Source organism: Paroedura picta, chromosome 3, assembly GCF_049243985.1.
Source record: "Paroedura picta isolate Pp20150507F chromosome 3, Ppicta_v3.0, whole genome shotgun sequence".
Classification (NCBI taxonomy): Eukaryota; Metazoa; Chordata; class Lepidosauria; order Squamata; family Gekkonidae; genus Paroedura; species Paroedura picta.
The window spans coordinates 95,643,337-95,667,108 of NC_135371.1; the positions used below are offsets into that span (position 1 = coordinate 95,643,337).

Below are 23,772 nucleotides of genomic sequence, written 5' to 3' on the forward strand. Positions count from 1 at the left end.
GGAGGAACCTCAATGGAAAAAGAGTTGGTTTTTATACCCTGCTTTTCACTGCCTGAATGAGTCTCAAAGCAGCTTCCCTTCCCATCCACACACCAGACAACCTGTAGTGTAGGTGAGGCTGAGAGAGTTCTGGCAAGACTGCTTGGTCAGAGCAGCACTATCAGGGCTCTGAGGAGCCCAAGGTTGCCCAGCTGGAAGAAGAAAAGGGAAGAAGAAAAGGGAATCAAACCCAGCTCACCAGATTAGAAGCCGCTGTTCCTAAGCACTAGAAGAAGAGTTGGTTCTTATATGCCGCTTTTCTCTACCCGAAGGAGGCTCAAAGCAGCTTACAACCGCCTTCCCTTTCCTCTCCCCACAACAGACACCCTGTGAGGTGGGAGAGGCTGAGAGAGCCCTGATATCACTGCTCAGTCAGAACAGCTTTATCAGCACTGTGGCGAACCCAAGGTCACCTAGCTGGCTGCATGTGGGGGAGTGTAGAATCTAACCCGGCTCGCCAGATTAGAAGTCCGCACTCCAAACCACTACATCAAACTGGCACTACACCACTGTCAGGGCTGGGTTATTCATGTAGCATATGTAGCACATGCAATGAACCCCATTCTTCCAGGGGGCCATGCACAGTGCCTTCCTTCCCAGGGTCATAGCCTCTCTCCTCCCCAGCTTTCCCTTTTTAAGGATACTTGGAGTTACACCCCTTTCTATTGTAAATGGCCTCTCCACTCCCAGCCTGTCTGCTCCTGCCAGAATTGTAATCTGCTAGGGCCCTGCAAATTCTTAAACTGGCTCTGTTGCTACAGGCCCTGCAAGTCCTTAAACCACTTCTGAATATAATGCTATGTAGTCCACCCTCCAAAGCAGCCCTTTTCTCTAGGGAGACATCTCTGTTGCCCGGAGATGAGCTGTAAAACTAGGAATCTAGTGTACTTAGTTTATATTCTCATTTGGGGAATGAAATATGTACTAAGAAAATGTCTCACCAAAACATGCAGCAAATGCTTTTTAGTCTTTTGCAGGACACAACAGGAGTTCCACTTACGCATGCTGAGAGTCAACATGATAAATTGTTAGGGGGTCAAGTTAGGGGATCAAGCTAGGATCTGAAAGCTTACTGTGTAACCCACTCTCTCAGTATGTAACCAACATCATGGCAATGTTGTCACAACAGTAAAATGGAGGAGGGAATGTTATGTATGCAGATCCACTGAGGACCTGAGCCTGAGGTCCGAGGCATGATTGTAATCCCGAGCCTGTAGTGAAATAGTAGCTTAAAGTCTTGTTCTTGAAACTTTGGTTCAAGCTTCGGCCCTGCAAAATCTTTAGTGGGCCTCCTGAGAAAGTCTTTGCTCTCATAGTGTAGGAATGTAGTGCCAATTAGTTGCACCTGTGTCCTTGAGAAGCTTCACCCTATTCGCACTTACTGATAAGACAATTGGCTTCAGTTGTTCCAATTAACTTGTTATGAGAAATGGGCCTTGGGTGAGATGGGTCAACATTACATCATTTTGATTTAGGATTGGCTCATCTAACTTGACATTAGTAAACCCATTGGTTAATTAATAAATTATTAATTTGGATATGATTGGTTTTTGTGCCAAAGACCCCACGTGGGAATCAGCCATAAAGGTTTTGTATTGTAACATCCTAGGGGGCAGTTCTGATTTGGGAAAAACCTTGTCTGTGCCTTGTGAACCTTCAACTTTGAAGTTCTGTCTTGTCATCCTGCCATTCTTGTGAGTATCATGTGTTAGCTAGATATACTATATAACGTTTTTGTTTTCTCACTGCCAGTGTATAATTATATGTGTGCACCTTAATAAATATCAACTTATTTTTTAGAACTTTGTCATTTGATTCTGAGACAAGCTAAGACGAAGCCTAGCCCGCCTAACTTGTGCCATACTACCAACTAAGCCTTTTGACTGTGGGACTTGTCCCTGGACAGGGTCAAGCCCCCTGGTAATTCCCTGATAGGCTTCAAGACTGCCTCTGGGTCTTGGACGCCTAGGGACCCTTCAGAGGTGGTGGCAGACTACCAGCCAAGGAGGATAGACTATCTGCCTTCTTGGGTTTTGTAACTGTTTTGTCTTCTCGTGTGCCACGCTGTTCTCTAAAGTCTGCGGACTTGGCTTTGGGGAACTGGGGTGTGACCACAGAGCCACAGATTGGTTCATGCCTGGCTGGTCTCCTCATGAGAGCCAGTAGTATCTAAAGGTGTTCGCCGTGCCCTGGTTGGGCAGCACATGGCCAAATCTATTTGGGATCGAAATGGTTTAAATCGATCTGTAATCAATCACCTGAAACTGTTGGAAATTCTCTTTGTTTTGACCTCTATATATTGGGGGGTTTCTATGTAGTTTGATCACAATAAAGAGCTGAATGATTCCAGTGCCTCCATGTTCCTTGACCCACAGATCTAACAGGGAGAATACTGGTGTAAACCACTTTGGGTTCTCCATTGGGCAGAAAAGTGGGATGTACATAATCCAACAACGACAGAGAGAGAGAGAGAAACTTCTACAAGCCCCCAGCTCTCTGACTCATGGGTCTATTCCTTTAGCATGCGTGCTTTGATAGACTGCTCACCCACCTGGTTTCTCTTAATTGTTCACCCCATTTATCTCCATTGTTATTTTTCCCCAACCCACCTACTCTGCCACTTTCTGTAATGCATTTCATCTGATCAAAATTACAAGATCTTACAAAACCAGAAGCACTCAACTTAGACACCTGATGTTCAGCTGTGAGTTAACCTTGGAGCTCTGAAAAGAAGGTCACACATATGAATAGCAAATGATTGTTCCTATGTTATTCACAATTCTTGTGGGATGGAAATAGATATTGTACTGCTGTGTCAGATTCACTCCTGGACGGCACACATCAGTTCTTTACATAGGGTTTTTTAAAAACATAATATCTGAGCCAGCTTGTTAAGTTGCCTGAACAAAGGGGAGTTTCTACCACCCTACAGCTCTGCTAACTGGTAATTTTCCAGGGCCTTGAACAAGAGTTGATATCAAATCATAGAACAAACAGACAGTTAAGCCCCTCCATAGCAACCTAAAATGTGTGTGTGTGTGTGTGTGTGTGTGTACATGCATGGGGTAACAGAGAGAGAGATTGCATAAAATGTCTGTACAAATGGATGTGAGGATCTGATTCTCACAGAACATCATGGCTGGGGCGCAGGGGCAGGCAGACACTTTGGGCAGCTGGGATACCAAAATCCAGGTGGGAAGGAGAGAGAAGAAAAGCAAGCGGAAGGAAGGAAGGAAGGAAGGAAGGAAGGAAGGAAGGAAGGAAGGAAGGAAGGAAGGAAGGAAGGATCACCCAGCCTCTCAGCTGCTGACACCCAGCACTGCCCTTTTAGGGTTGCCAGCTCCTGGTTGTGAAGTACCTGGAGATTGGGGTGGGGGAGCCTGAATCCTGATGGGCAGAGGGGTGAAAGTGCACTTCAGGTATAGTCTTCCTCTAAGGATGGGCCAAGTGATTTATCCCTTCCTCCTCATTTTGCAAAGTAGGTTAGACCAAAAGAAAGAGTCTTCAGTAGCGTTGCTAGCTACAGATTAGGGAATTCCTGGAGGCTTTGGTGGTAGATCCTGGGGCGAGAGGGATTATTGCATAAAATATATATGTGAAACATCTTACACACAAGCCCTGGTTCGTCTAGCGGTTTCTGGGAAAGGGAGGGCATGATGGGCACTCGGACATCATACTCCCTCCTGGACCTCTGGACTCCTTATGCTCCTGTCCAAGAGGTGGGCCTGGGGATGCCACATAAATTTATTTGTATATAGCCATAGGCTTTTACAAAATATATGACATAAGTCTATCTTTAACCGCTCCTGCGGAGCGGAATAAATAAAAGAGTAAGCCCTAAGGGGGAGGAGAAAGGGCGAGCTCTGTCCAGGATAAAAACTCAGAGGGCCCAATCAGGAGCCGCGAAGCAGCTCCTGATTGGGCTCTCCGAGTGTTACTCCAGGGCCAAGCGGCCAATGGGAAGCCGTGCAAAGCGAGGCTCCCCATTGGCTTCTTGTCCCAGCCTCGCCTTGCTCGGCCGGGGACTCACCACACGCAAGGAGAAGCAGCCTTCCCCGATGATGAGTACTCCCGCTGGCTTCCCCGCTCCCAGACACACAGCCTCGCCAGGCAAACCCCCCTGCCCGCCCCCCCGATCGCCCTGCCGCCGCTTCCCCGCCCCCACAGACACACACACACACACACAGCCACCCACCCACCGCATTATCCCACCCCTTCCCCCACCCCACACACCCACACCCACACTCTACCCCCCTCTTTCCTCACCACCTCCCCCTCCCGATTTGCCCCCCCTTGCAATTCCCCCCACCCTTCACACACACCCTGTCCCCTCCCCTTTCACCTACCTCTCTGCCTGCCTCCCTTTCTTCCTTCTTACTTCCTGACTTCCTCTGTTTCTCCATCTCCTTCCTGTCTCTCTGTCTCTCCCTCTCACTTGCTCCCTGTCTTTCTCCTTTACTTCCTTTCTTTCTCCCTTCTACCCATCCCTTCAACCACACCTTGCCCTTTTTTCTCCCTCCCATACCTCCTTTCCTCTTCTTCCTTCCTTTCCAACAGTCTGCCTCCCCATCCACTAGCACCCGCTGTATTTCTGGGCTTAATTTCTAGTAAACAATAAAACAGAATGAAAAGGACTGTATAAAAATAAAATTTAAGACCATAGAATTATGAAACAGCATGCAAAAATACAGAGATGCAAGAGAATTAAGAGCCTGCCTAACAGTGTCGATGTTGGCCCTTATTTTCCTTGCAGCCAAAGCAAATAGTGAGGTTTTATATGTGACGTTGTCAACATGGTCAGATAAAAGATAGATTATTGTTTCAGCTACAGAGGGAAGGTTAGAGCCACATAAGATCCTATCAAGGAATTTGGCCCTGGGTTGAGTGTAAACAGTCAAATATGTGTACCACAGATACAAAAATGCTGGGGTTTTGGCATACATCTATAACGGCCAGCCAAGACCTCGGTGGGGATCGTTTTGAATACAAGTGATGTGATGTGAAAGCTGCTCTGAGATTATGGTTAGGAATCTTAATTAGATAAGAGGCTCTATGATGGTCATATTTAAACTGCTTGAACCATGATGCCAACTTAATTTTCAAAATTTGCATTCTATCTAGGTGAGCACTGCTTTTGAAGATCCAGTTTCTAAGGTGGGAGTTATTAATTGATGGATTTAGGAGGTCATCGGGGATGAAGTAGCACGAACGAAGGCTATTAATAAGGCTATGCCATGCCTTATATTAAAAGACTGATGACTAAATATGTTTGAGTTGGCTAACCTGTGGTTTTTCCACAATTTTAGAATTGCAAAGTATACTCAGGCACTAAGAGAAGGTAGACCAGTTTCTGCCCTCATCCGAACAGCAGAAGTTCCCCTAGGTAAGGCTAGGATTCGCCTTAAGAATGTATTTGAAACAGTTTCTAGCTTAGATATGTTTTCCTTCCATAGCCAGACCTATTTTCCATACAATAGATGAGGGATGACTTGGACTTGTATAATTTAAGGACTGGATCAATGAGGAAGCCTCCTTTTGTATATTAAAACTTCAGAATAGTTCTCACTAAGCTTGTTGTAGAGACTCTAACAGTGGCCAGATGACTCCAGGGTCAATGCTCACCTGTGCAGATGAGGGGGAAAATCCTGACTGGAAATAGTATCAAGTGTAGAAGGCTTTTGGTTATCTGAACCCAACCAGCTTAAAAAGCCCAATGCAGATAAGCCCCAAGAATCGTTCTTCAGGCAAAAGTGAGAATGGCTACCTTTTGTTCTGAGGGAGACACATCAGTATAGGAGGGAGAAGGGATTCCTCCCTGTCACCTTTCCCCTCATAACCATGTATGTCCTTCTTAACCAAAGGAGAAAGCTCCCAAAGACAAATTGAAAGGCCTCACCTCATTCAGCTCAAGTCCTCTTGGACTTGGAATGCTTAATGTTTCTCTTCCCATGATAGTCATGGGGGAAATGCCTGATCAACCACTTGGGAGGTGTATACATGGCAGCTGTTAAGCCTTCCTTTTGGGGAACCCCATTGTCACCTATGCCAGGGACTGTACCTTCCTGCTGCTACAGAGCTCTCACTTAGCTTTTTCTGCCATGTTCCTACACTAACTGTTGGAAAATAGGACTAAGACTAGCATGACATCTTCTTGGCCAAAACTTCCCATTGCACACTATGCAAGTCTGCATAGCATTGTTTCTGCATAGCCGCAGAACTCTGGCTTGCTCTCCCAAATAATCCAGTTGGGCGAGAAATGGGTCAATATCTAGTGAAGCACAGCATGGGGAATCACGGTCCCTTTCCTGGAGCGGACAAACTGCAGAACTGCAGAACCAGTCTTCCATTCTATCTGCCTTTCTTCAGTTGCCAAATGGAAATGTGTCCTTGTACCTGCTATGGAATAACATTGCCTGGGGCTCTGATGGACCATCTTTCCCCATATGATCTTGCCTGGTAATTAAGACTGCAGGAAGAGCCTATCCTGACTATCCCATCAGTCAAAGAAGCTAGCCTGGTGGGCACAGGAGAGAGGGCCTTTTCAGTGGCAGCCCCACAATTATGAAACAACCTCCCCAGGGAGGTGCATCTCCCCCCCCCCCCACACACACACACACACTCTGGATCTTCAGGAGACAGCTGAAGATAGTTTTAACACTGCTTTTGATTAATTTAGTTTTTTATTTATTGCCATTCTTGACTGAAATTTTAGACAGTTGTTTGAATGTGCTTTATAACAGCTATTTTATTTATATTGTATGCTGCAAGGTAGAAAATAAATGTTATAAACAAACATCTTAGGAAAAGAAACCAGGGAAAGTGTCCTCACTAAGGGTCCAAAGCTGCAGATGGATCTGTCTGTAGTTAATTTTTTGCCTCTGGGGGGAGTTGTATGATATTGCACAGGAAGTTCAGTCTACTAGCTGCCTGACCATGCAAGGATGCAGATATGGAATTAAGTACATTGTGGGGTGATAAATGATTAAATGGACCTGATTTATTAACAACCAGTGGCTTGGAAAGTACACCACAGGCTGAGGCTAGTAATTAAGTGGATCTGAGGCTAGTAATTAAGTGTCTAGATGGGTGGTTGATGGTTTTTAATAATATGTCAAGTTATAAATTATCTGGGGCCTAAAGAATTCTAAGATTCTTATAAGAACTGCATTTAATTTAGACATTAAGTAAGGATATTATGTGTACCTGTCACTGTTGTGTATTGTATGGTATGTTACGTATGGTAATAACATGATGTGCCTTCGCTTTTCTATATTGTCTGGTGTCTGAAATATGCAACATAAAACACTCTACAAAAGTGCTGTGCCAGCTTCACTTGGTGTGGACAGCGATGTGTGAGGGACAAGCAAGACATCACTAGCGCCACTAGAAGGTGCTCACCCATCAACACTGGATATATTTCAATGCACCGTTCTTAGCCCAGGGATAAATAAAGCAGGCAAAAAGATCTGGGAAACAGAGCTGCTGGGATAGCTGCTCAAACAGGAGAGTGGAACTATTGTGAGTCAAGCATTTTAAACAGAGAATGTTTCTGTGATGAACATCAACAATCCCAAGAGGGAAAATGTGATAATCCATACTGCATTTGTGCCACTGAGGTGGCAAGAGGAATTCATTTCTGCTTTCAGGAAGCTGCTGAACTTGATGGTGGATCAAACACTTGCAGCCACTTACTGCCTTCCTTAATTCCATTTTAGGCAAGTCGCTAGCTAGAAGTAACAACTTGGCTCTTGACTAGCAGGAAAACTGCGTTCCTCTTTCATATTTGAACCAACAATCCCACTTCTTGTTTAAGTGAATCTCTGCTCTGTCCTAGTGAAATAGCTGAAGTAAGTAAGAATGCCTCTGCCTAATATTGTTTACTGGTTAAATCTGATGCACCAAACTAATCATAGCGTAGAGAATGTGTCAGTTTTACTTTGTAGCACTATTGTATGGTAGGCAGGGGAATGGAGTCTCATGTTGTGTAAGGACCTTTACTCAGAAGTAATGTGTAATTTCATTATAAACATGTTTAGGATTGCAGCCTTACATTGTTTAAAAAGTAAAAGTGTCAAATCATTGCCTGGGAACAGGCTAGAGATGGTATGGTGCCAATGATACACAAGAAAAACAACAGCAGCTCACAATGCTCAGGTAATCATAATCCATCCACAGTTAGGTACTGAAAATAAAGGATTGGGACAGACACAATGAATCCCTTCCTTGGGGGCCCTCAGAGGCAACTGAGGATGCTAGGTTAGATGGGCCATTGGTCTGATCCAGCAGGGTACCCCCCATTCTTATGCACTATCCACAAACTTCAAGGAAAACTGGCAACAAAAGCTAACAGAACAGGATGGGTGTTGCACCAGAAATATCTTGTGGAAAGACCTTTAGACCACCCACTTTAAAAAGCAGACCTAACAACGCCCACTGTGAGACAAGACTAAATCGAAACGTTCTTTATGTTCCAAATCCTTGCTGAAGCACAGAAAAAACAAACCACCCACCATGTATGTTTCTAATGTGCTAGGAATGCAAATTAGGCTGTCACTGGGATCCAGACCTTAATTCCATCTCTGCAGATTCTAAAAGAGCAGAAACAGGAGGAATCGAGATGAACACTGACCTGGCACCCTTCACCACCAGCACCAGCAGAGACAAAATTAGAAAAAGAGTTGGTTTTTATACCCCATTTTTCACAACCCAAAGGAATCCCAAAATGGCTTACAATTTCCTTCCTTTCCTCTCTCTACAACAGACACTCTGTGAGGTAGGTGGGACAGAGAGCTCTAAGAGAACTGCCCTGGGATAACAGTTCTAAGAGAACTGTGACTAACCCAAGATCATCCAGCTGGCTGCATGTTTAGGAGTGGGAAATCAAACCTGGTTCTCCAGATTCGAGTCTGCAACTTTTTAACAACTGCACCACGATGGCTCTGCTTTATGCTTATAGTAAATGAAATTTTATTCCGCTTCCCAAACCAGAAAGAGGCATGATCTCACTTTCTGCTAATAGAACAGCACACCATACCATTACCGTGAGTATTACATCAGACATGGTAGCTAGTACTGAACACAGTGGATTCTAAACGATGGGATGGCATGTTATGTGCTGCTGGTGTGATTTAAAAAGAGAGGAGGAGGAGGAGGGAGGGCCTATTCAATTCTTTTTCATGTTCAGGGAACATTAGGTAAAGGTATCCCCTGTGCAAGCACCAAGTCATGTCTGACCCTTGGGGTGACGCCCTCCAGCGTTTTCTTGGCAGACTCAATACAGGGTGGTTTGCCAGTGCCTTCCCCAGTCATTACCGTTTACCCCCCAGCAAGCTGGGTACTCATTTTACCGACCTCGGAAGGATGGAAGGCTGAGTCCACCTTGAGCCAGCTGCTGGGATTGAACTCCCAGCCTCATGGGCAAAGTTTTCAGACGGCTGCCTTACCACTCTGCGCCACAAGAGGCTCAGGGAACATTATCTCTTGCAAATTGCTTTTACCCATGCGAGGGTAAGTTTATGGGTTCTGTATTTTTCAGCACAGGATATAGAACGGTATAGTATATAGCTCAATCACATTGGTACTTGGATAGGAGATCACCAAGGAAAGGTTTGCAGAGAAAGGCAAGTGATTAACCTCTGCTTAATCACTTGCCTTGAAACCCTATGAGGTCACCATAAGTCGGCTGCAACTTGATGGCAAATTACATTGCAGACCAGGTTAAAACTGATGGAAATTAAAAGGCCTGAGTGGCACTTCACTGTTTTTCCCTCTATGCTCTGCTGAAACCTGCCCCAAACCTCGAAGTTCTCTCTCTCATTAGGTGTGGACATCGACGCCTCCAAAGAACTTCTCATCCCATTTTGTTTTTCATTTGGATTGCATGCAGCAAGAAAAACTTTCTGGTGTACCACCAGTTTAAGCAACCATCTAGCCCCCATGCTGTCTACCCATCTTTCCCTTAAATCACAGTCTGCAGTCTTAATTCTGTTAATTTTAAAGTTGAGGAAAACAATCATGGATGTATAGTCTTATCCTAAGACATAGCCTTGTTGGAAACTTAAAGTTATCACCCTAGAGAATGAGTTCCATTGAATGTGGAAAGACTTACTTAAGAGCAACCCATCCACAGATCACACTGCATATATGTCCAAAGGTCACCCGCCGATTGGCCTTGACAACTGCCAAGATATTTGTACCTTCCTTACCGGAGACTAAATATCTACCACAGATATGTTAGGATAAAATATTGTTTCTTCAGACTGCATGCCTCAGTGGCTAAATATATGGCACCGATCAGAGAGAAGATGACAACTTCCTCTACGGTTACCTGGAAACCTCTGATGGACTTCTTGCAGGAAAGAGAAACAACAATGATTGGATGGCTTGTGGCTCTAGTGATTTAAAAAAGCTTGATGTAGTGGTTGCAAGTGGCGGTCTCTAATCTGGAGAGCCAGGTTTGATTCCCCGCTCTCCCTCTACAGGAATCCAGCTGCATGACCTTGGGCCAGGCACAGTTCTCAGAGCTTTCTCAGCATCACTTCCCTCTCAAGGTGTCTGTTGTGGGGAGAGGAAAGGTAGACAACTGTAATAAAAGGTACAACACTATGCACATGGGGGATGAAATGAAAAAAGGTTACGTAAAAGACAAAATAACAAAGAGCTGCTCATTGGATCAATGGAAACCTATTAACAATGACACAAGACAGAAAAATAATAGTTTTAAAATTCAAGAAAAGAGTGAAAAAGATCTAATTAAGTTTCATGAGGGTTCTGGGATGTATTGTAACCCCACCCCCTTTAAAAAAATCCTGTGTGTAGGCCTCAGCTCTTCTAGATGTAGGATTAATTTTAATTTGTAAGAAGTACATGTGATATATGATAAATATGGGGTACAGATTACAGTTTATGAACTGTGTTGTATATTGGGCTGCTAGAGTTGCTGTAGCTGATTGAATTATATCAGTAGAGGGAAAAGGTCAGCTATTTTAATGTGTACATGTATAGAGACAGTGTCTTTTGGCTTGGCTGTCTAATCATTGTCAAGGAATTAAAGATATTAAACCTTGTTGAATGCCTGGACTTACTTCATTACAAATTGGCTGGAGACTTAAAAATTAATATAATGAAGCTGACATGACTGCTCTTTTTCTCCTTTTCTTTTTTGGTACTTTCTTTTTTTTAATTGTGGGAAAACTCTTAATAAAACTTTTGATGAAAGAAGATTGTATTCCTCAGCATGTTTACTAGAAAGTAAGATCCAGTCCCAACATTTCATTCTAAACTTCTTGTATGTTTTTCAGTACATAGATTGATGCTTGAAGTGGAGACAAACAGAAGATTCTAGCAGACACTTCTGTGAGTATAGAAATTGTATTTTGTATTTACCTATTTATTTAATCAGGGGCAAAACAGCTGCCAATGCAATCTTTCACATGTCTCTACTTTGCAGCACTGGACCACTTCAATGAGCTGTTAATTATGTGGGTTAGCCCACCAATAGCAGAGCCAGCTGTCTTCGGATCTGATTGAACTCAGTGGACTTATTTATAAACAATTAACATCTTGTCAAAAGCCTTCTGGCTGCCACACTGAGACATGACAAGAGAAAACGATTTTTCTCTTGCAGAGTGAATAACCACCCAAATAGCTTTTTCATGCATTTCAGCTACAGTTAACCAAAGGACAATTGTCGTGTGCTCCTCTCTCAAACTGACCACTTGAATCTAACCTGCATTCAGCCTTTTCACAGCAAGCATCCTTGGAAGGCACTCAAAATAATCCACAAATGTGCAAATGAAATGGGCATTCCAAATGAGGATGTGTCAAAGCAAGTAATAATATATCATATGGCAGGCTGGAACAGTATTTCTGGAAAACTACATACTGCAGAAAAAATGGATTTTAAGAGACTTTATATTTCCATTTTTTATGTACAGAAATGCCATATGTATATAATCATTGAGGGCAGTTCTACACATCTAAAAAAACAGCATTACACCAGCATAATGGCATAGCAGCAAAAGTTATCACGCCTCTGGCCATTCTTCACCTTCTTGCTGCCTCACCTCAGCCTGCTGCCTTTCCCCGCTTCTTACACTTCACATTGCCTGCTTGAAATGGCAGAAGAGAGCAACGCGCTTTATACGCGAATCTCTTCCGCCTGTCAATGAAGCCAGGCAACTAATCCCTTTCCCGATGTTTTAAAGGGCCTGCAATGCCTGCTAATTTTATTTTTTTAATTCAAACTGTCTCCATTGAAATGCCTATGCATCTAATCATAGATGCATAGTGCTTTTTGGAATGCCACCCATTATGGAATCATGAGTCTAAACTCAAGAAAAATAATCTCAATCCTGATTTTTTTTTGGAGGGGGGGACTTTAGAGAGGCATGCTTTGTGTGACAACTTTGGGAAAAAATATTTTTGGCTTTGCCTGCATGTTTATACGTTGCTCCAGGCAGTTCACTTAAAAAACAAACGAACTCCCATCCCCAGGAGAAGGGAGAGGGAGGTGGATGCAAGGGCAGGACACTGGAGTCGGAGATAGCAGTTCTTCGCCCCCACACATTCCTTTGGCTGGTGGCTTGCTGGTTGCTCTCCTGTAGCTCGCACTACATAGGATGGGAAATCCACTTTATGCAATTCCTCAACTACTGCCATAAAATGGCAGATGTGGTAATATGTTTGCTGCCACGACATGGGATGTGGGTGACGTCATATGAAATGCAAAAAATATAGCGTCTTCAAAAGGTAAGCATTACACTACATTAATAGTGTGCGGAATGGCCCTGAATTCCAACTTTTGTAGTCTAACCAAAAGGGAAAGATCTTTTACCTTAAACAAATGAGTTCTTTGCTAGAGTATGTATATCAGCCTTTCTTTTCTTTTTTCTTTTAAAAAGAATAAATTGAAACTAAAATATTTGGGGGGGGGGTTATGCAGTTATGAATCTGAAATTCCTATTAGCACACACAAAGAAGAGGCCACTCAATATCCTTACAACTGCACAGTGAAAGGCAGCATGGGTTTAAGCTAACCTGAGGGTGATTTCTTATATTAAGTTCCCACCCCAAAAACATCTAGAAACAATACTTAGTAATGGTCACTCCAACAGAATTTTATTTTACTTAAAATTTATAAGTTACAAAGAACCTGCAATGTGTAAAGGGAACACCCCACATGGAAGTACCAGCCTGTATCAGTACTATGCAAAACTGACACGGACCAATGCCAGGAACTGTGGCCAAATCAAATCCCCTTCAGTCATGATGGGAGAATCTTCATCACATTTCAATTAATGCAGATGGCAACCATTTACAAGAACATACATCCCTGTTTTAAATGACACCAAAAACCCTTGCAGGCATTAGGGGAGAAAACATCCTCCCCCATCCCTTATACTTAATTCATATGTTAGTCTATAACACCCTATGATTTGGAGTCTCCCCATTATACCCCACAGATTGACTGCAGTGTATTGTGAGATCCCTGCTCTATTTGCTACCTTTAGTGAGGGAAGCCCAGTTCTCGTGCATATCACAATAGGCGATCTGGTTACTGTTTTTACTTTCGTATTGATATTGCTCTGGGCTGAGTCATCTGTACAGTCAGGTTTTAGGCCAAGCAACCTTTTTTGTTTTCAGAAAGTGCACGGATCTTTCACACATAGGGTTGCCAAATTCTGGGCTGGGAAATGCCTGAAGATTTGGGGATATGGAACCTGGGAAAAGAGGGGTTTGTGGAAAAGAGATGTTGTTGAGGTATAATGCCATAAAGTCTCCCTCCAAAGTAGCCATTTTTCCCCCAGGAGAACTGATCTGTTGTTTGGAGATAAATTGTAACACCAAGAGATCTCGAGGCCCCAACTGGAGATTGGCAATCCTACTCCCACCCATATCTGCCATCCTTCAATGGCAGCCAAGAATGTGAAGTATTTATTCTAGCTCACTTATGGCATCCCTTAACAGTAAATATTCATAACTTCTGAAAAATCAGTAAGCATGTTTAATACAGAAATCATGTTACAGAGCATCATCCTTCAGCATTATTTTAGGACTACTTGAAGCACTCTGCATGCTGAAGGTCCCAAATTCAGTCTCTGGCACTTCCAGTTAAATACTCTTGAGTAGCATGGCTGGGATAACAACTCTGCCTGAGATCTTGGGGAGCCACAGTTGATGGGAGAAGAGATGACTGGATATGATGTTTCACTGACCTGACTCCATTTGAGGCAGCTTCACTTATTGTGAAAATCTGAGACCAAAAAACATCTCTCCTTCCAAGGAATGTATTAATCCATTCACAGTAAAGAAGGAGCCGTAAAATGGAACTATTTCCATTATCACTCCAAAAATATAATTTCATTTAGAAGTTTGTAAGAGCCCAGTACATATTTTGAGAACAAAGTCTGCCTTTTCCTGTGTAGGAAAAGTTTCCTTTTAAAAACACACATTAAGGGTGATTCTGCACTTGTGGTGCATTGCGGCGGAGCTGCGTGCTCCACCAATTTCTGTATCCCCACAGGGGACATATTTCAGTGGTAGACCCAGTCCGCCTTGGATTTGTTTGTCCCAGTGGACGCAGCTAGGGCGCAATGGTTCTGCCACATGTGGGGGCACAGGGGGTTCTTTTATTTTTGCAGGAAGGCGGAATTGCATGAGAACACAATCCCACCTTCCTGCAAAAAACAAACATTTGGCCTCGCGGTGGTGCAAAGTGCTGCACAGCCAATTGGGGCATATTCTTCCCCCTCCGGGCCTCTGTAGAACTGTCCACACAGGCCTCTACCAGGCTAGGCCCTGTTGGCCCCCAAAGTGTCTAAGGGAATACAGGAAACATCCGTGTTCCCTTAAAACGGGACAATGGTGGCCTAACATGCACTGGCCCCAGGAGAGGCTCGCTCCAGTGGTGACATCATGCAGAAGTGGAGATTAGCTCCGCTGAGATGTGGCTGCCCTCCCATCCTTTTCCGCCTGTGTGGAATCAGCCTCAGAGTAATTTTTGGAAGTGGGAAGGAGGACAGGTCCCTCTAGCCCTATGGAAGTATCTGATGAACATCCCAGCTCAGAAGAAATAGGCATGTCGTGAAGACAGCTCTAGGCTCAATTTAAAGCTATTTCAAAGAGCCTTGAATTACTAGCTACCTGTCACACTAAACTGGAACAGAAGTTTTCTAAATGGCCTGCAAAGCTATGCTACAAAGTTTTTGTTCTTCTGTCTAATTCACATTTGGTTGCCCACACTGTCTCTCATATTAAACACTTTCCATCCACATAAACTGTTTTTTTTTTTTTTAGGTTGGTATGATGTTCACTGGCTGGAAAGTAAAAACAACACAACAGATTGCAACAGTAATTTCAGGTTAAAATCTGCTACCTATGATTAAGGTTTTGTTGTTTTTCTTCAAAGAATGTGTGCCTAAGTCAATTAAGCCCTTGTCAACAATACTACATTGAAAAATCAAGAAGTAATTAAACAAAGCATTGTTTGCTTTTTAGCAATGGTTCTGTGGATGCAGGGGGACTCCTAGCACAGATGGCTCATTCAGGAAAGCAAGTGGCTCACAGATGATGATTAAGGAGGAATACTCTCCCACAGCCTCTCCAGTTGCTCTTCAAGGAACTTAATCTGCTCTTCAAGGTCCTTCTGTTCAATCAAGAGTGATGTCTTTGCCTGTACAAAGTGCCTGTAGTCCTGGAGTTGACCCTCAGTCAAGTATTTGGAAAGGATGCCTGACACCACTCTTTCCCTGCGGTCTAAGTTTTCTTTCAGGTCCTTCGCATCCTCCCGCTGTCTGGACAAGAGGCTGTGCCGCTCATTCAGTGATTGCTGAGGAGAAAGAACCAGCAAAGAACTTAGCACACATCACAACATTGCAACTAGTTTCTCTCCAGCACATTCATTAGTCCAAGGGGCCCCAATCTTTTTGACACCTGTGGAAATATTTGGACTACTGTCACAGTGTGGGGGTACAGCCACAAACTGATGGCTGCAAATTACCTTCCGTGACACATTGAAAATCCTTGTGCTGGGCGGCAGCTGTTGCCAAAACAACATTTTAAAAAAAATTGTACAGGCCATCAAGTTTTCAAAGGCCAGTCAGAAGCCTTACTGGGCAAAAGCTTTACCTAGACCTGCCAACGTTCTCGAAATATCTGGTGGATGCCAGGAGAGATTCAGTGGGCACCACATTCGGGACTCCTGCCTCAGTCACTCGTAACAAAATTTTGTTTTTTACTATTAAGGATCTATAAAAGCTACAGTTAGTTCCATCTGGCTTTGAATTTCTTATTTGTATAAAAAATGTGAATTGTACTTTAACAGAAAGGAGAAATATTGGGTCAAGAATCTGCCATGATTAATTTGTCCCTCACCATGGTGTCATCTTCCTGTCTCAATGTCTAATGTAATTTATGAACCCAGAAAGACAATCGGTGCAAATAGATGAGCTTTACTGAAACAGTTTCAATACAAGCTAAACGTTAAGAAAAAGGCTTACCAAAAGCTGCTAGGGTTGGATGGCAAAGTCCAGCCTACAGACAGAGACTAGGGTGTAGTCTGCACGGGGCTTTTTACCCAGTCCCAGTACGAATGAATCCCTCCTGTCTAAACTGAATTCAATTTGCATTTTGATTTTGGACGCTTTAAATTTCCCCTCTGCAACAAGCATGATTGATTCGTGGTGACCCTACCTTTCCCCTGTGATATCCTGGAGTTGATAAAAGCCTCAATATTTCTAAAACCTCCTTGAGTAAATGTGCAGATCTGTACTCTTTGCAAAATAACTCATGCCTCCAACTCATGCCTCCAACTCTGCAGCAAAGAAGTCTTCCTTGATTGGCCAGGGCATCAGTTCAAAGTCTTCCCAGTTGCAAGGCTTCCCTTAAAGTGACTGTGCTCCACAATCCCTAACTTCTCTCAGCAGAGATTTACCTCTTGGTTTCCCCATCCTCCTCTTCTGTCTCCAACCCCCGCCCCCTCCACCCCATTAAAGAATAGAGACTCCTGCTGCACTTGGCTCCCCCCCCCCTTGTTCTGACCTTCCACAAGAGTACAGAACGCTTTTCTGTTTCAATTGGGGGGGGGGAGATACAATCTGAGTTCAATTGATCTGAATTCAGCAGGATTCACAACGGAATAAACAAAGTAATGGCAGAACCAGCCTAGGGGACAAACTGGGCACAATAACAGGAGATATGCAAACAGTTTCTGAACAGCTTCATTTAAAATGAAAAACAGCTGTAGGACTTGGTATCTTGAGCACAGGAATGGCATGTGCTCAATCATTCTTGCCTTGCTGTTTTTCTGCTAAAAATTCTGTGATTCTAGCTGTTTTTATTCACTCTTGCATGGGAAATGACCAGAAGAGAAAGCAGTGAGCTATTTTCCACTCAGAGCATAGGCTATTACAGCTGATTTGATGGGGAAAAAGTTGTTCACATGTATCTTTATGTAGTTTGATCCTAAACAAAAATAAAATATGGGTCAGAAGTGTAACAGATTCTCGTGCATCGGTGGTCTAGCACAGTGGCCCCCAACCTTTCTATCACTGGGGACCAGTCAATGCTTGACAATTTTACTGAGGCCTGGGGGGTAGAGTAGACGGCTTGGATCATCCTGTGCATGGGGGCTGGACTAGATGACCCTGGAGGAATCCCTCCAGCTCTACGTCTCTGGGTTTCCTACAGGCCTGCTCCAGAAATGCTTGGGGAATTAGAGGGTATCCGTGCTTGCTGAACTCAGGAGGCCAGAGCTGAATGCAGAAGTTGCTGGTTCAAACCTGGTTCAAACCTGCCTGTCTCCGTTTAAAGCAGAGCAGATCTTGGGAAGGGGTCCCTGGACGCCTCTCCCTCAAAGCCTGGCTCGCCTTCCCCCCTTGCTCAGCCCCTGTGCCGCTTTGTCTTCGGTATAAGCAGCTTCCCCAGGCCTGGGCAAGGAGGGAGGCCCAGGCGAAGCAGCCGTTGGGGGGGGGGGGCGACCGTCTCTCCGCCCTTCCTGCATGCTCTCCCTCTCTCCCCCTTTTCCTTTCCCTTCCCCAGCAGCGCGGATTCCCGCCTGGCTCATAGTAACACGTTCTTCCAGTTGCCATTTTATCAGTTGGGCTTTACAAAAAATTCCCTTCCTGCCCAATTTATAGCTTTGCACAGATTATTTTCCCCTCAGGTTTTAGGGGAGGGGGGTTACCCACTTTAGCCGGTGGTCGCGGAAGTGAAGCAGGTGTGCACTCAGACGAGCTGCAGAGAAGTTGGCTTGGAAGCATCAGAGACGGCGGAGCTCAGGAGGGGAAGGAGAAAGGTGAGGGGAGGGGAGGCTGGCTGGCTGGCTGGCAAGCAGGGAGGGGGCGTGAGTGATTGAGGAGTTGTGCTCCCCTCTCACCCGCACCGTTCTTGCTTTCTGCGCTCTGCCTGGCCTGGGCTCCAGGAGCTGCTGCCACCACCACCGCTGAAAGAAGAGCCTGAAGTTTTACTGGCAGCAGTGCTGTCTTTACAGGGTGGCAATTATTAATGCAGTTGATCTGCTCCGGTGGTTAGTTTAAAGGGAGGGAAGGGGGGATTCTTTCCCTGGTGAAGCCACAACTGGCCCTGCAAACTGGGGACGCTCAAGGCATTGGGAGGTGGCGGGGCGTGCGCCTTCTCTCTGCGCATGCGTTACAGGGTTCTTTGTCCGGCTGTACTGTTGCCTGTTCATGTGTCAAAGAGGAAGGCTTGGGCTCAACCGGCAGGAGGAGAGAAGAGACCTTGGCCATCTACCTGCCTCGGGGTGGAAGCCAACTCAAAAGTTGGTATCGCTCTCGCTAAACATGTGCTGGGGCACCCACAAAACTCTTGCCTGGCCTCCCCAAAGCGACCTGTCGCTGGAGCGATCTGATCCCGCACAACCTGGCCACAACACCATGCCCGCAAACTTCCCAGCCCGCTGCACCTTTAGACACACACATACACAAGCATGCACGCCCATGCGTCTTTGGGGGCTGTAACATGGCCCCTACTTCTCCCCACGTTGTGTCCCAAATCACCTTCTCTTCATGCATTGAGAAGAAAGGAGCAGCCCACACACATCAGGATTGTTTTGCCATGCACAGAAGACCCCCCCCCTCCGCAGGGCACTTTCAGCAGCAACAGAGAGACCTCAAGAGCTCACCTTCTCTCTCTGTCTCCCCCCCCCTTTTCACTTCCTCCTCTGAGAGGGGGGAGAAAGAGGGGGCTGGAAAGAATGAATTATCTTGCTAGATCCAGGCATATTAAGCATCTCGGCTGCTGGCCTGGGGAGGGGGGTGGCACTGATGGAGGCCGCACAGGTGCACCAGTAGCCCCGCAACCCGCTGCCTCTTGACCACCAAGGTACAGGGGGGGAGGGTTGCCCAGGCTGGTGGGCTGGCGGGCGGGCAATGCTGAGGAGACTGCGGAGGGGCAGACTGCGGAAGCGCAGGGCTGAGTACGCAGATGCCTTGGGGCTGGCGCTCCTCACCGTTGAGGCAGTGGCGGAGCCTCCAACGCAGCAGGGGAGCATGTGAGGCGGTGGCGGTACCAGGTCGTGGCCCGGGGGTTGCTGACCACTGGTCTAGCACATATATATTGCCTTTATCAGTATGTTAGAGTCTTCAGTGCAGCTGTTTGTTCTCTCTGCACTGCCCGCTATCATATCATTGGGGGGTCAGTAACACAGCCACTTCTCATATCAATGTCAACAGGGGGACCATGATCCTTCAGATGTCAGTAGCAGTGCCTTGGGGCCAGCCATATCACAGCAGCTGCCATGTTGTTTAAGGTTATTAATCTACTGGGAGCCAAAGGTACCATCATACATGGAATTATGAGCCTTAGAACAGATTTCAAACATTCACAAACAGTGATAAAATGTGGAGTGTTGCAGATTCAAAGAACCATCCCTATAGAAGTCTAGACAATTAGAAAAATCACGCCGCAGCCCATCCTGGAAGATTTCATGGTAAGAGAAAAGATTCTAACGTAACTCCTTCCTCTCATGAATTACCTTCTCTTCAGCATCTGTGCTTTCATCAATTTTCTCCATGGCATTCTGGACCCGAGCAAGACGGCTAGACAGGCAGAGTAGCAGGCTCACTACCTTCTCCAGATCTCCAATGAACATCATGTAGCGTTCATATTCATTGGGCTTGCAGAGATCTTGCACCAGGGATTCCAGCTCCTTGCCCTGAACAGAATGCTCCTGGGCTTCAGACTGGAGAAGCTCCTTCTCGTCCCATAGAGCTTGCAGCTTCAAGAGGATGTGGGAAATAAGTTCTTTCTGCCAAGAGAGACATTGTTGAGAAAATGAATTGGGCAAGAGGCTCCTTGGACTATGGGCAGTATGAAAGGACCCCTGAGGTGGTGACTTTTAAATACTGACTATGTAAACGAGGACTGTATTTTGCCCCCAGAATGCTGGAAATAGGTAGAATGCAATTAGCTTGCAATGTGATCTGGATTCAAAGAGTGGTCAGACTCCTTGTTGTGATGTCAGGCTTTTAAATAAACATTCTGCCAAAGCAATTTCCATAGGCAATTTCATTCCCTGCATCTGCAAAAGCCAAAACAGGCCAGCATTATTGTCTGGGAAAGAGGATCATATGTCCTGCAGGATGCCAGGATGGATCAGCCAGGATCCATCTCTCACTCAGTCTGCAGGCATGAATCCATTTTTGAACTTAGAAATGGAGGAAGACATGGCTCTACTCAAATCAGAACCAATACCACATTTTACTGCACAGGTATTATGAATGTAAATAGAAAAAAAATCTGGAGAAACATACCCAAATTAAGCATGTTTTAAGCAGCATTGTTTTCATTTGGAGAGATCTGAGCAGAGAGTTAAATCTTCCACTGAAATCAAATGGACTGAAATGTGCAAACCTTTGGCTGGATCATGCCATAGCTTTTCTCTTCTCATTCATCTACCTACTTTCTTGGAGATCACGTTTTCTGCGTCCTCAAGGCACACTCTGCCGCTGCTCAAGGTTTGGTCTATATGTGATGTGGAATTGTCTGCTCTCTGTTCAATAAAATGTCCAGTTTCATGATATAGGTCTGAAGCACTATCACAGTTTATTTGGCTGTTGAATAGAAAATAATATGAACAATATTTTACTAGCAGCATGACAAATATTTCATTAACACAGAGTGACTATTAAAAGGACATATAGTCCTCTCCAAGACTACTCTTTCTTCCCAAGCAGTGTTTTTCCTGATTTGTTGGAAATACATGGCTTAACTACAACCCCACCCCTTTAAAATCCCTCTAAACCAGTGGCCATTACTACATGTTGTGACAGGGAGTTCTACAAGTCAACCACTAATTGTGTGAAGTATTACTTCCTTTTGTAGAGAAACTAAATCCTTCACAATATCCATAGCCTTCTCAGCACTTCAGGAGGTGGGGAGTGTGTAACAAACCATTAGGTGAGAATCTTGTTTCAATGTATCCCATGATGTGGTGGTGATGGTGGTGAGTGGGACCAAATCTCAGATGGGTTTTCAAGGCAAGAGATGACAGAAGTAGTCTCACATTGCATGTCTCTGTATAGCAACCCTGGACTTGTCTCCCATTCAAATATTAACCTGGGACAACAGTGCTTAACTTCCAGGATCTGATAAACTGGGACAAGCCTTGGCTGTCTAGGTCAGGGCATGTATCATAATACACCAGAGAAATATGATCAGGCTTTCTTTATCACTGCTAGCAAAATCACATAACTGGCATTTGTGCTGGCTTTTTCCTCCCATATGTAGGTCTTCCATATGGCTGTTGATACCAAGTTGTGCCATCAATATATGCTTTTGCTTACTAAGGCATGCCTCCATGCATCATAAACTTACTCATTTTCTAGAACAGACTGGTTTCGCCGCTTTATTCTCAAGGATCTGTCAGATATTGAGACGTTCACAGGAAAAAGGCCTTCCATGAGGTCTAAAGCAGTCTTCCTAATAGGATGAGGCCTGAGGATATCAACGAGGGACTTGTCTTTGGCAATAATCTTAACAGCAAGGTCTTCACACCTCTGTTTCTCTTGAATGTTTAACTGTACTGTTGACAATTTGGTGTCTTGCTCTTGAAAGATATGATCTTGTTCATTTTGTTTCACTTTTGCTGATGGATGGCCAGTATTTTTATCTTCTTGGCTATCCGATATACTTGTACAGTAGGCCATGCCCTCCAAGCAATATCCTGCTCTTCTGTGGGCCACCGGTAACTGTGGCCACAGGATTCTCCCTGAGGCATCAGACATTTGGGAGTGAATACTTATTTCTTTCTGCAGTTGAGGATCTTTTCCCATCCTTTTTTTGAGGATGAAACCAGAAAATTCAGGGGCCATCTCCAGACAATGTGAATTCTCAGCAGAAATATTTTCTTCATTATTTCCGTTTCCATTTCCAAGACTAGGTTCTTCTTTCTTGGGAATGTAAAAGCTAGAAGAACAAACCAGTTACATACAATTATGTAGGACTGCCATCTTTTTGCCGACTCTGCTACTGTGCAGTCCTATAATTCAGTGGTCCCCAACCTTTATTAGGCTGGGGACCGGCAGGGCATCGGGCCGTGCCCGCGGGGACCGCGCCCGCGGGGACCACGCCCACGCTTCGGGCCGCGCCCGCGCATCAAGCCACGCCCGGCCGCACCCGCGATCCGCGCCCACGGATCGGGCCGCGCCCGCGAGCCACACCCGCGGATCGGGCCTCACCCGCAGGCCGCGCCTGCGGATCGGGCCGCGCGGGCGCGGCCTGCATGGGCGCAGCCCAGCCCTGATTCCCTCTCCCCGCCCTCCCGCAGTAAGAAGCTTCCCGGGCCGCAAGCTTGCGGCCTGGGAAGTTTTTTACTGCGGGGGGGGGCGGGGAGAGGGAGCCGCGGCCCGGCGCCATGGACTTTGCGGCCCGGCGCCGGGCTGCGGCCCGCAGGTTGGGGACCACTGCTATAATTCATTGCAGTCCTATAATTTAAAAAATTGGACAAAGTGTGCTTCATAGGTATCTTATCAGCTTCTATTGGCATAACTTGCCAGTTTACCTCCCCTTCTCAACCCAGAAATTATTTCAGTAGAAATGTATCTAAAGAAGCAACCTGATTTTAACCACTGTTGCTAAAGATTTTGTTTCAGGTCACTATAACTTAAGACAGTGGTTCCCAACCCCCGGTCCGCGGCCCGGTGCCGGGCTGCGAAGGCCTCGGAGCTGGGCCGCGGCTCCCTCTTCCCGCCCCCCCCCCACAGCAAGAAGCTCGCCAGGCTGCGAGCAAATCGGCTGCCGAAGCGGCCGATCAGCTTGTGGCCCGGCAAGCTTCTTGCTTTGGGAGGGGGCGGGAAGAGAAGCTTGCCGGGCCGCAAGCTAATCGTCTGCTTCGGGGGCCGATTTCCTTGCGGCCTGGAGGGGCGGGGAGAGGGAGCCACGGCCGCCGGCATGCCGGTGGCACAAACGTGCACGTGCAGACTTGCCACGTGTGCGCGTTTGCGTCCGGCGGGGGCCACGCACGCGCAGGGCCCCAGGTTGCCCTCTCCCCGCACCCCGGCGCAGCGGTCCGCAGCCTAACAAAGGTTGCGGACCACTGACTTAAGATACAGTTAAGAGTACAAGCAAATTGAGGGATCGTAAGTTCAACAGGATGGACCCAAAAGTATCCTTTTATAAGCAGAATTCCCACTAGGACTACATATCTACACCCACTCAGTTCTAGAGTGCCCTTAAGCCACAAAAACTGCTTCTCAAGTGTGTGTTTGGGACAGC

At 45.6% G+C, this 23,772-nt stretch overlaps 1 protein-coding gene and 1 long non-coding RNA gene across 4 annotated transcripts in view; one reads left to right on the plus strand and one right to left on the minus strand.

The window, feature by feature from the left end:
- Positions 1 to 1,490: 1,490 nt before the first annotated feature.
- LOC143832453 (uncharacterized) lies at positions 1,491 to 11,402 on the plus strand. Of its 2 annotated transcripts, none has more exons than XR_013229268.1 (5): positions 1,491 to 1,733; positions 5,161 to 5,193; positions 5,346 to 5,422; positions 7,356 to 7,886; positions 11,340 to 11,402. It is a non-coding gene; the product is annotated as an uncharacterized LOC143832453 (long non-coding RNA). The 2 variants fall into 2 exon arrangements; XR_013229269.1 differs by having other exon boundaries at positions 1,494 to 1,733; positions 7,755 to 7,886.
- Positions 11,403 to 13,136: 1,734 nt separating this feature from the next.
- Positions 13,137 to 23,772, minus strand: part of SHROOM1 (shroom family member 1) — a 95,683-nt gene continuing 85,047 nt past the window's right edge. For both annotated transcript variants that reach the window (XM_077326920.1, XM_077326919.1), the window contains 4 exons: positions 21,874 to 22,464; positions 20,960 to 21,110; positions 20,033 to 20,305; positions 13,137 to 15,868 (listed from right to left, as the gene is read on the minus strand). In XM_077326920.1, the coding sequence (XP_077183035.1) occupies positions 15,614 to 15,868; positions 20,033 to 20,305; positions 20,960 to 21,110; positions 21,874 to 22,464 (1,270 nt within the window). In that variant the 3' untranslated portion in view covers positions 13,137 to 15,613. The remainder of the gene's footprint in view (positions 15,869 to 20,032; positions 20,306 to 20,959; positions 21,111 to 21,873; positions 22,465 to 23,772) is intronic.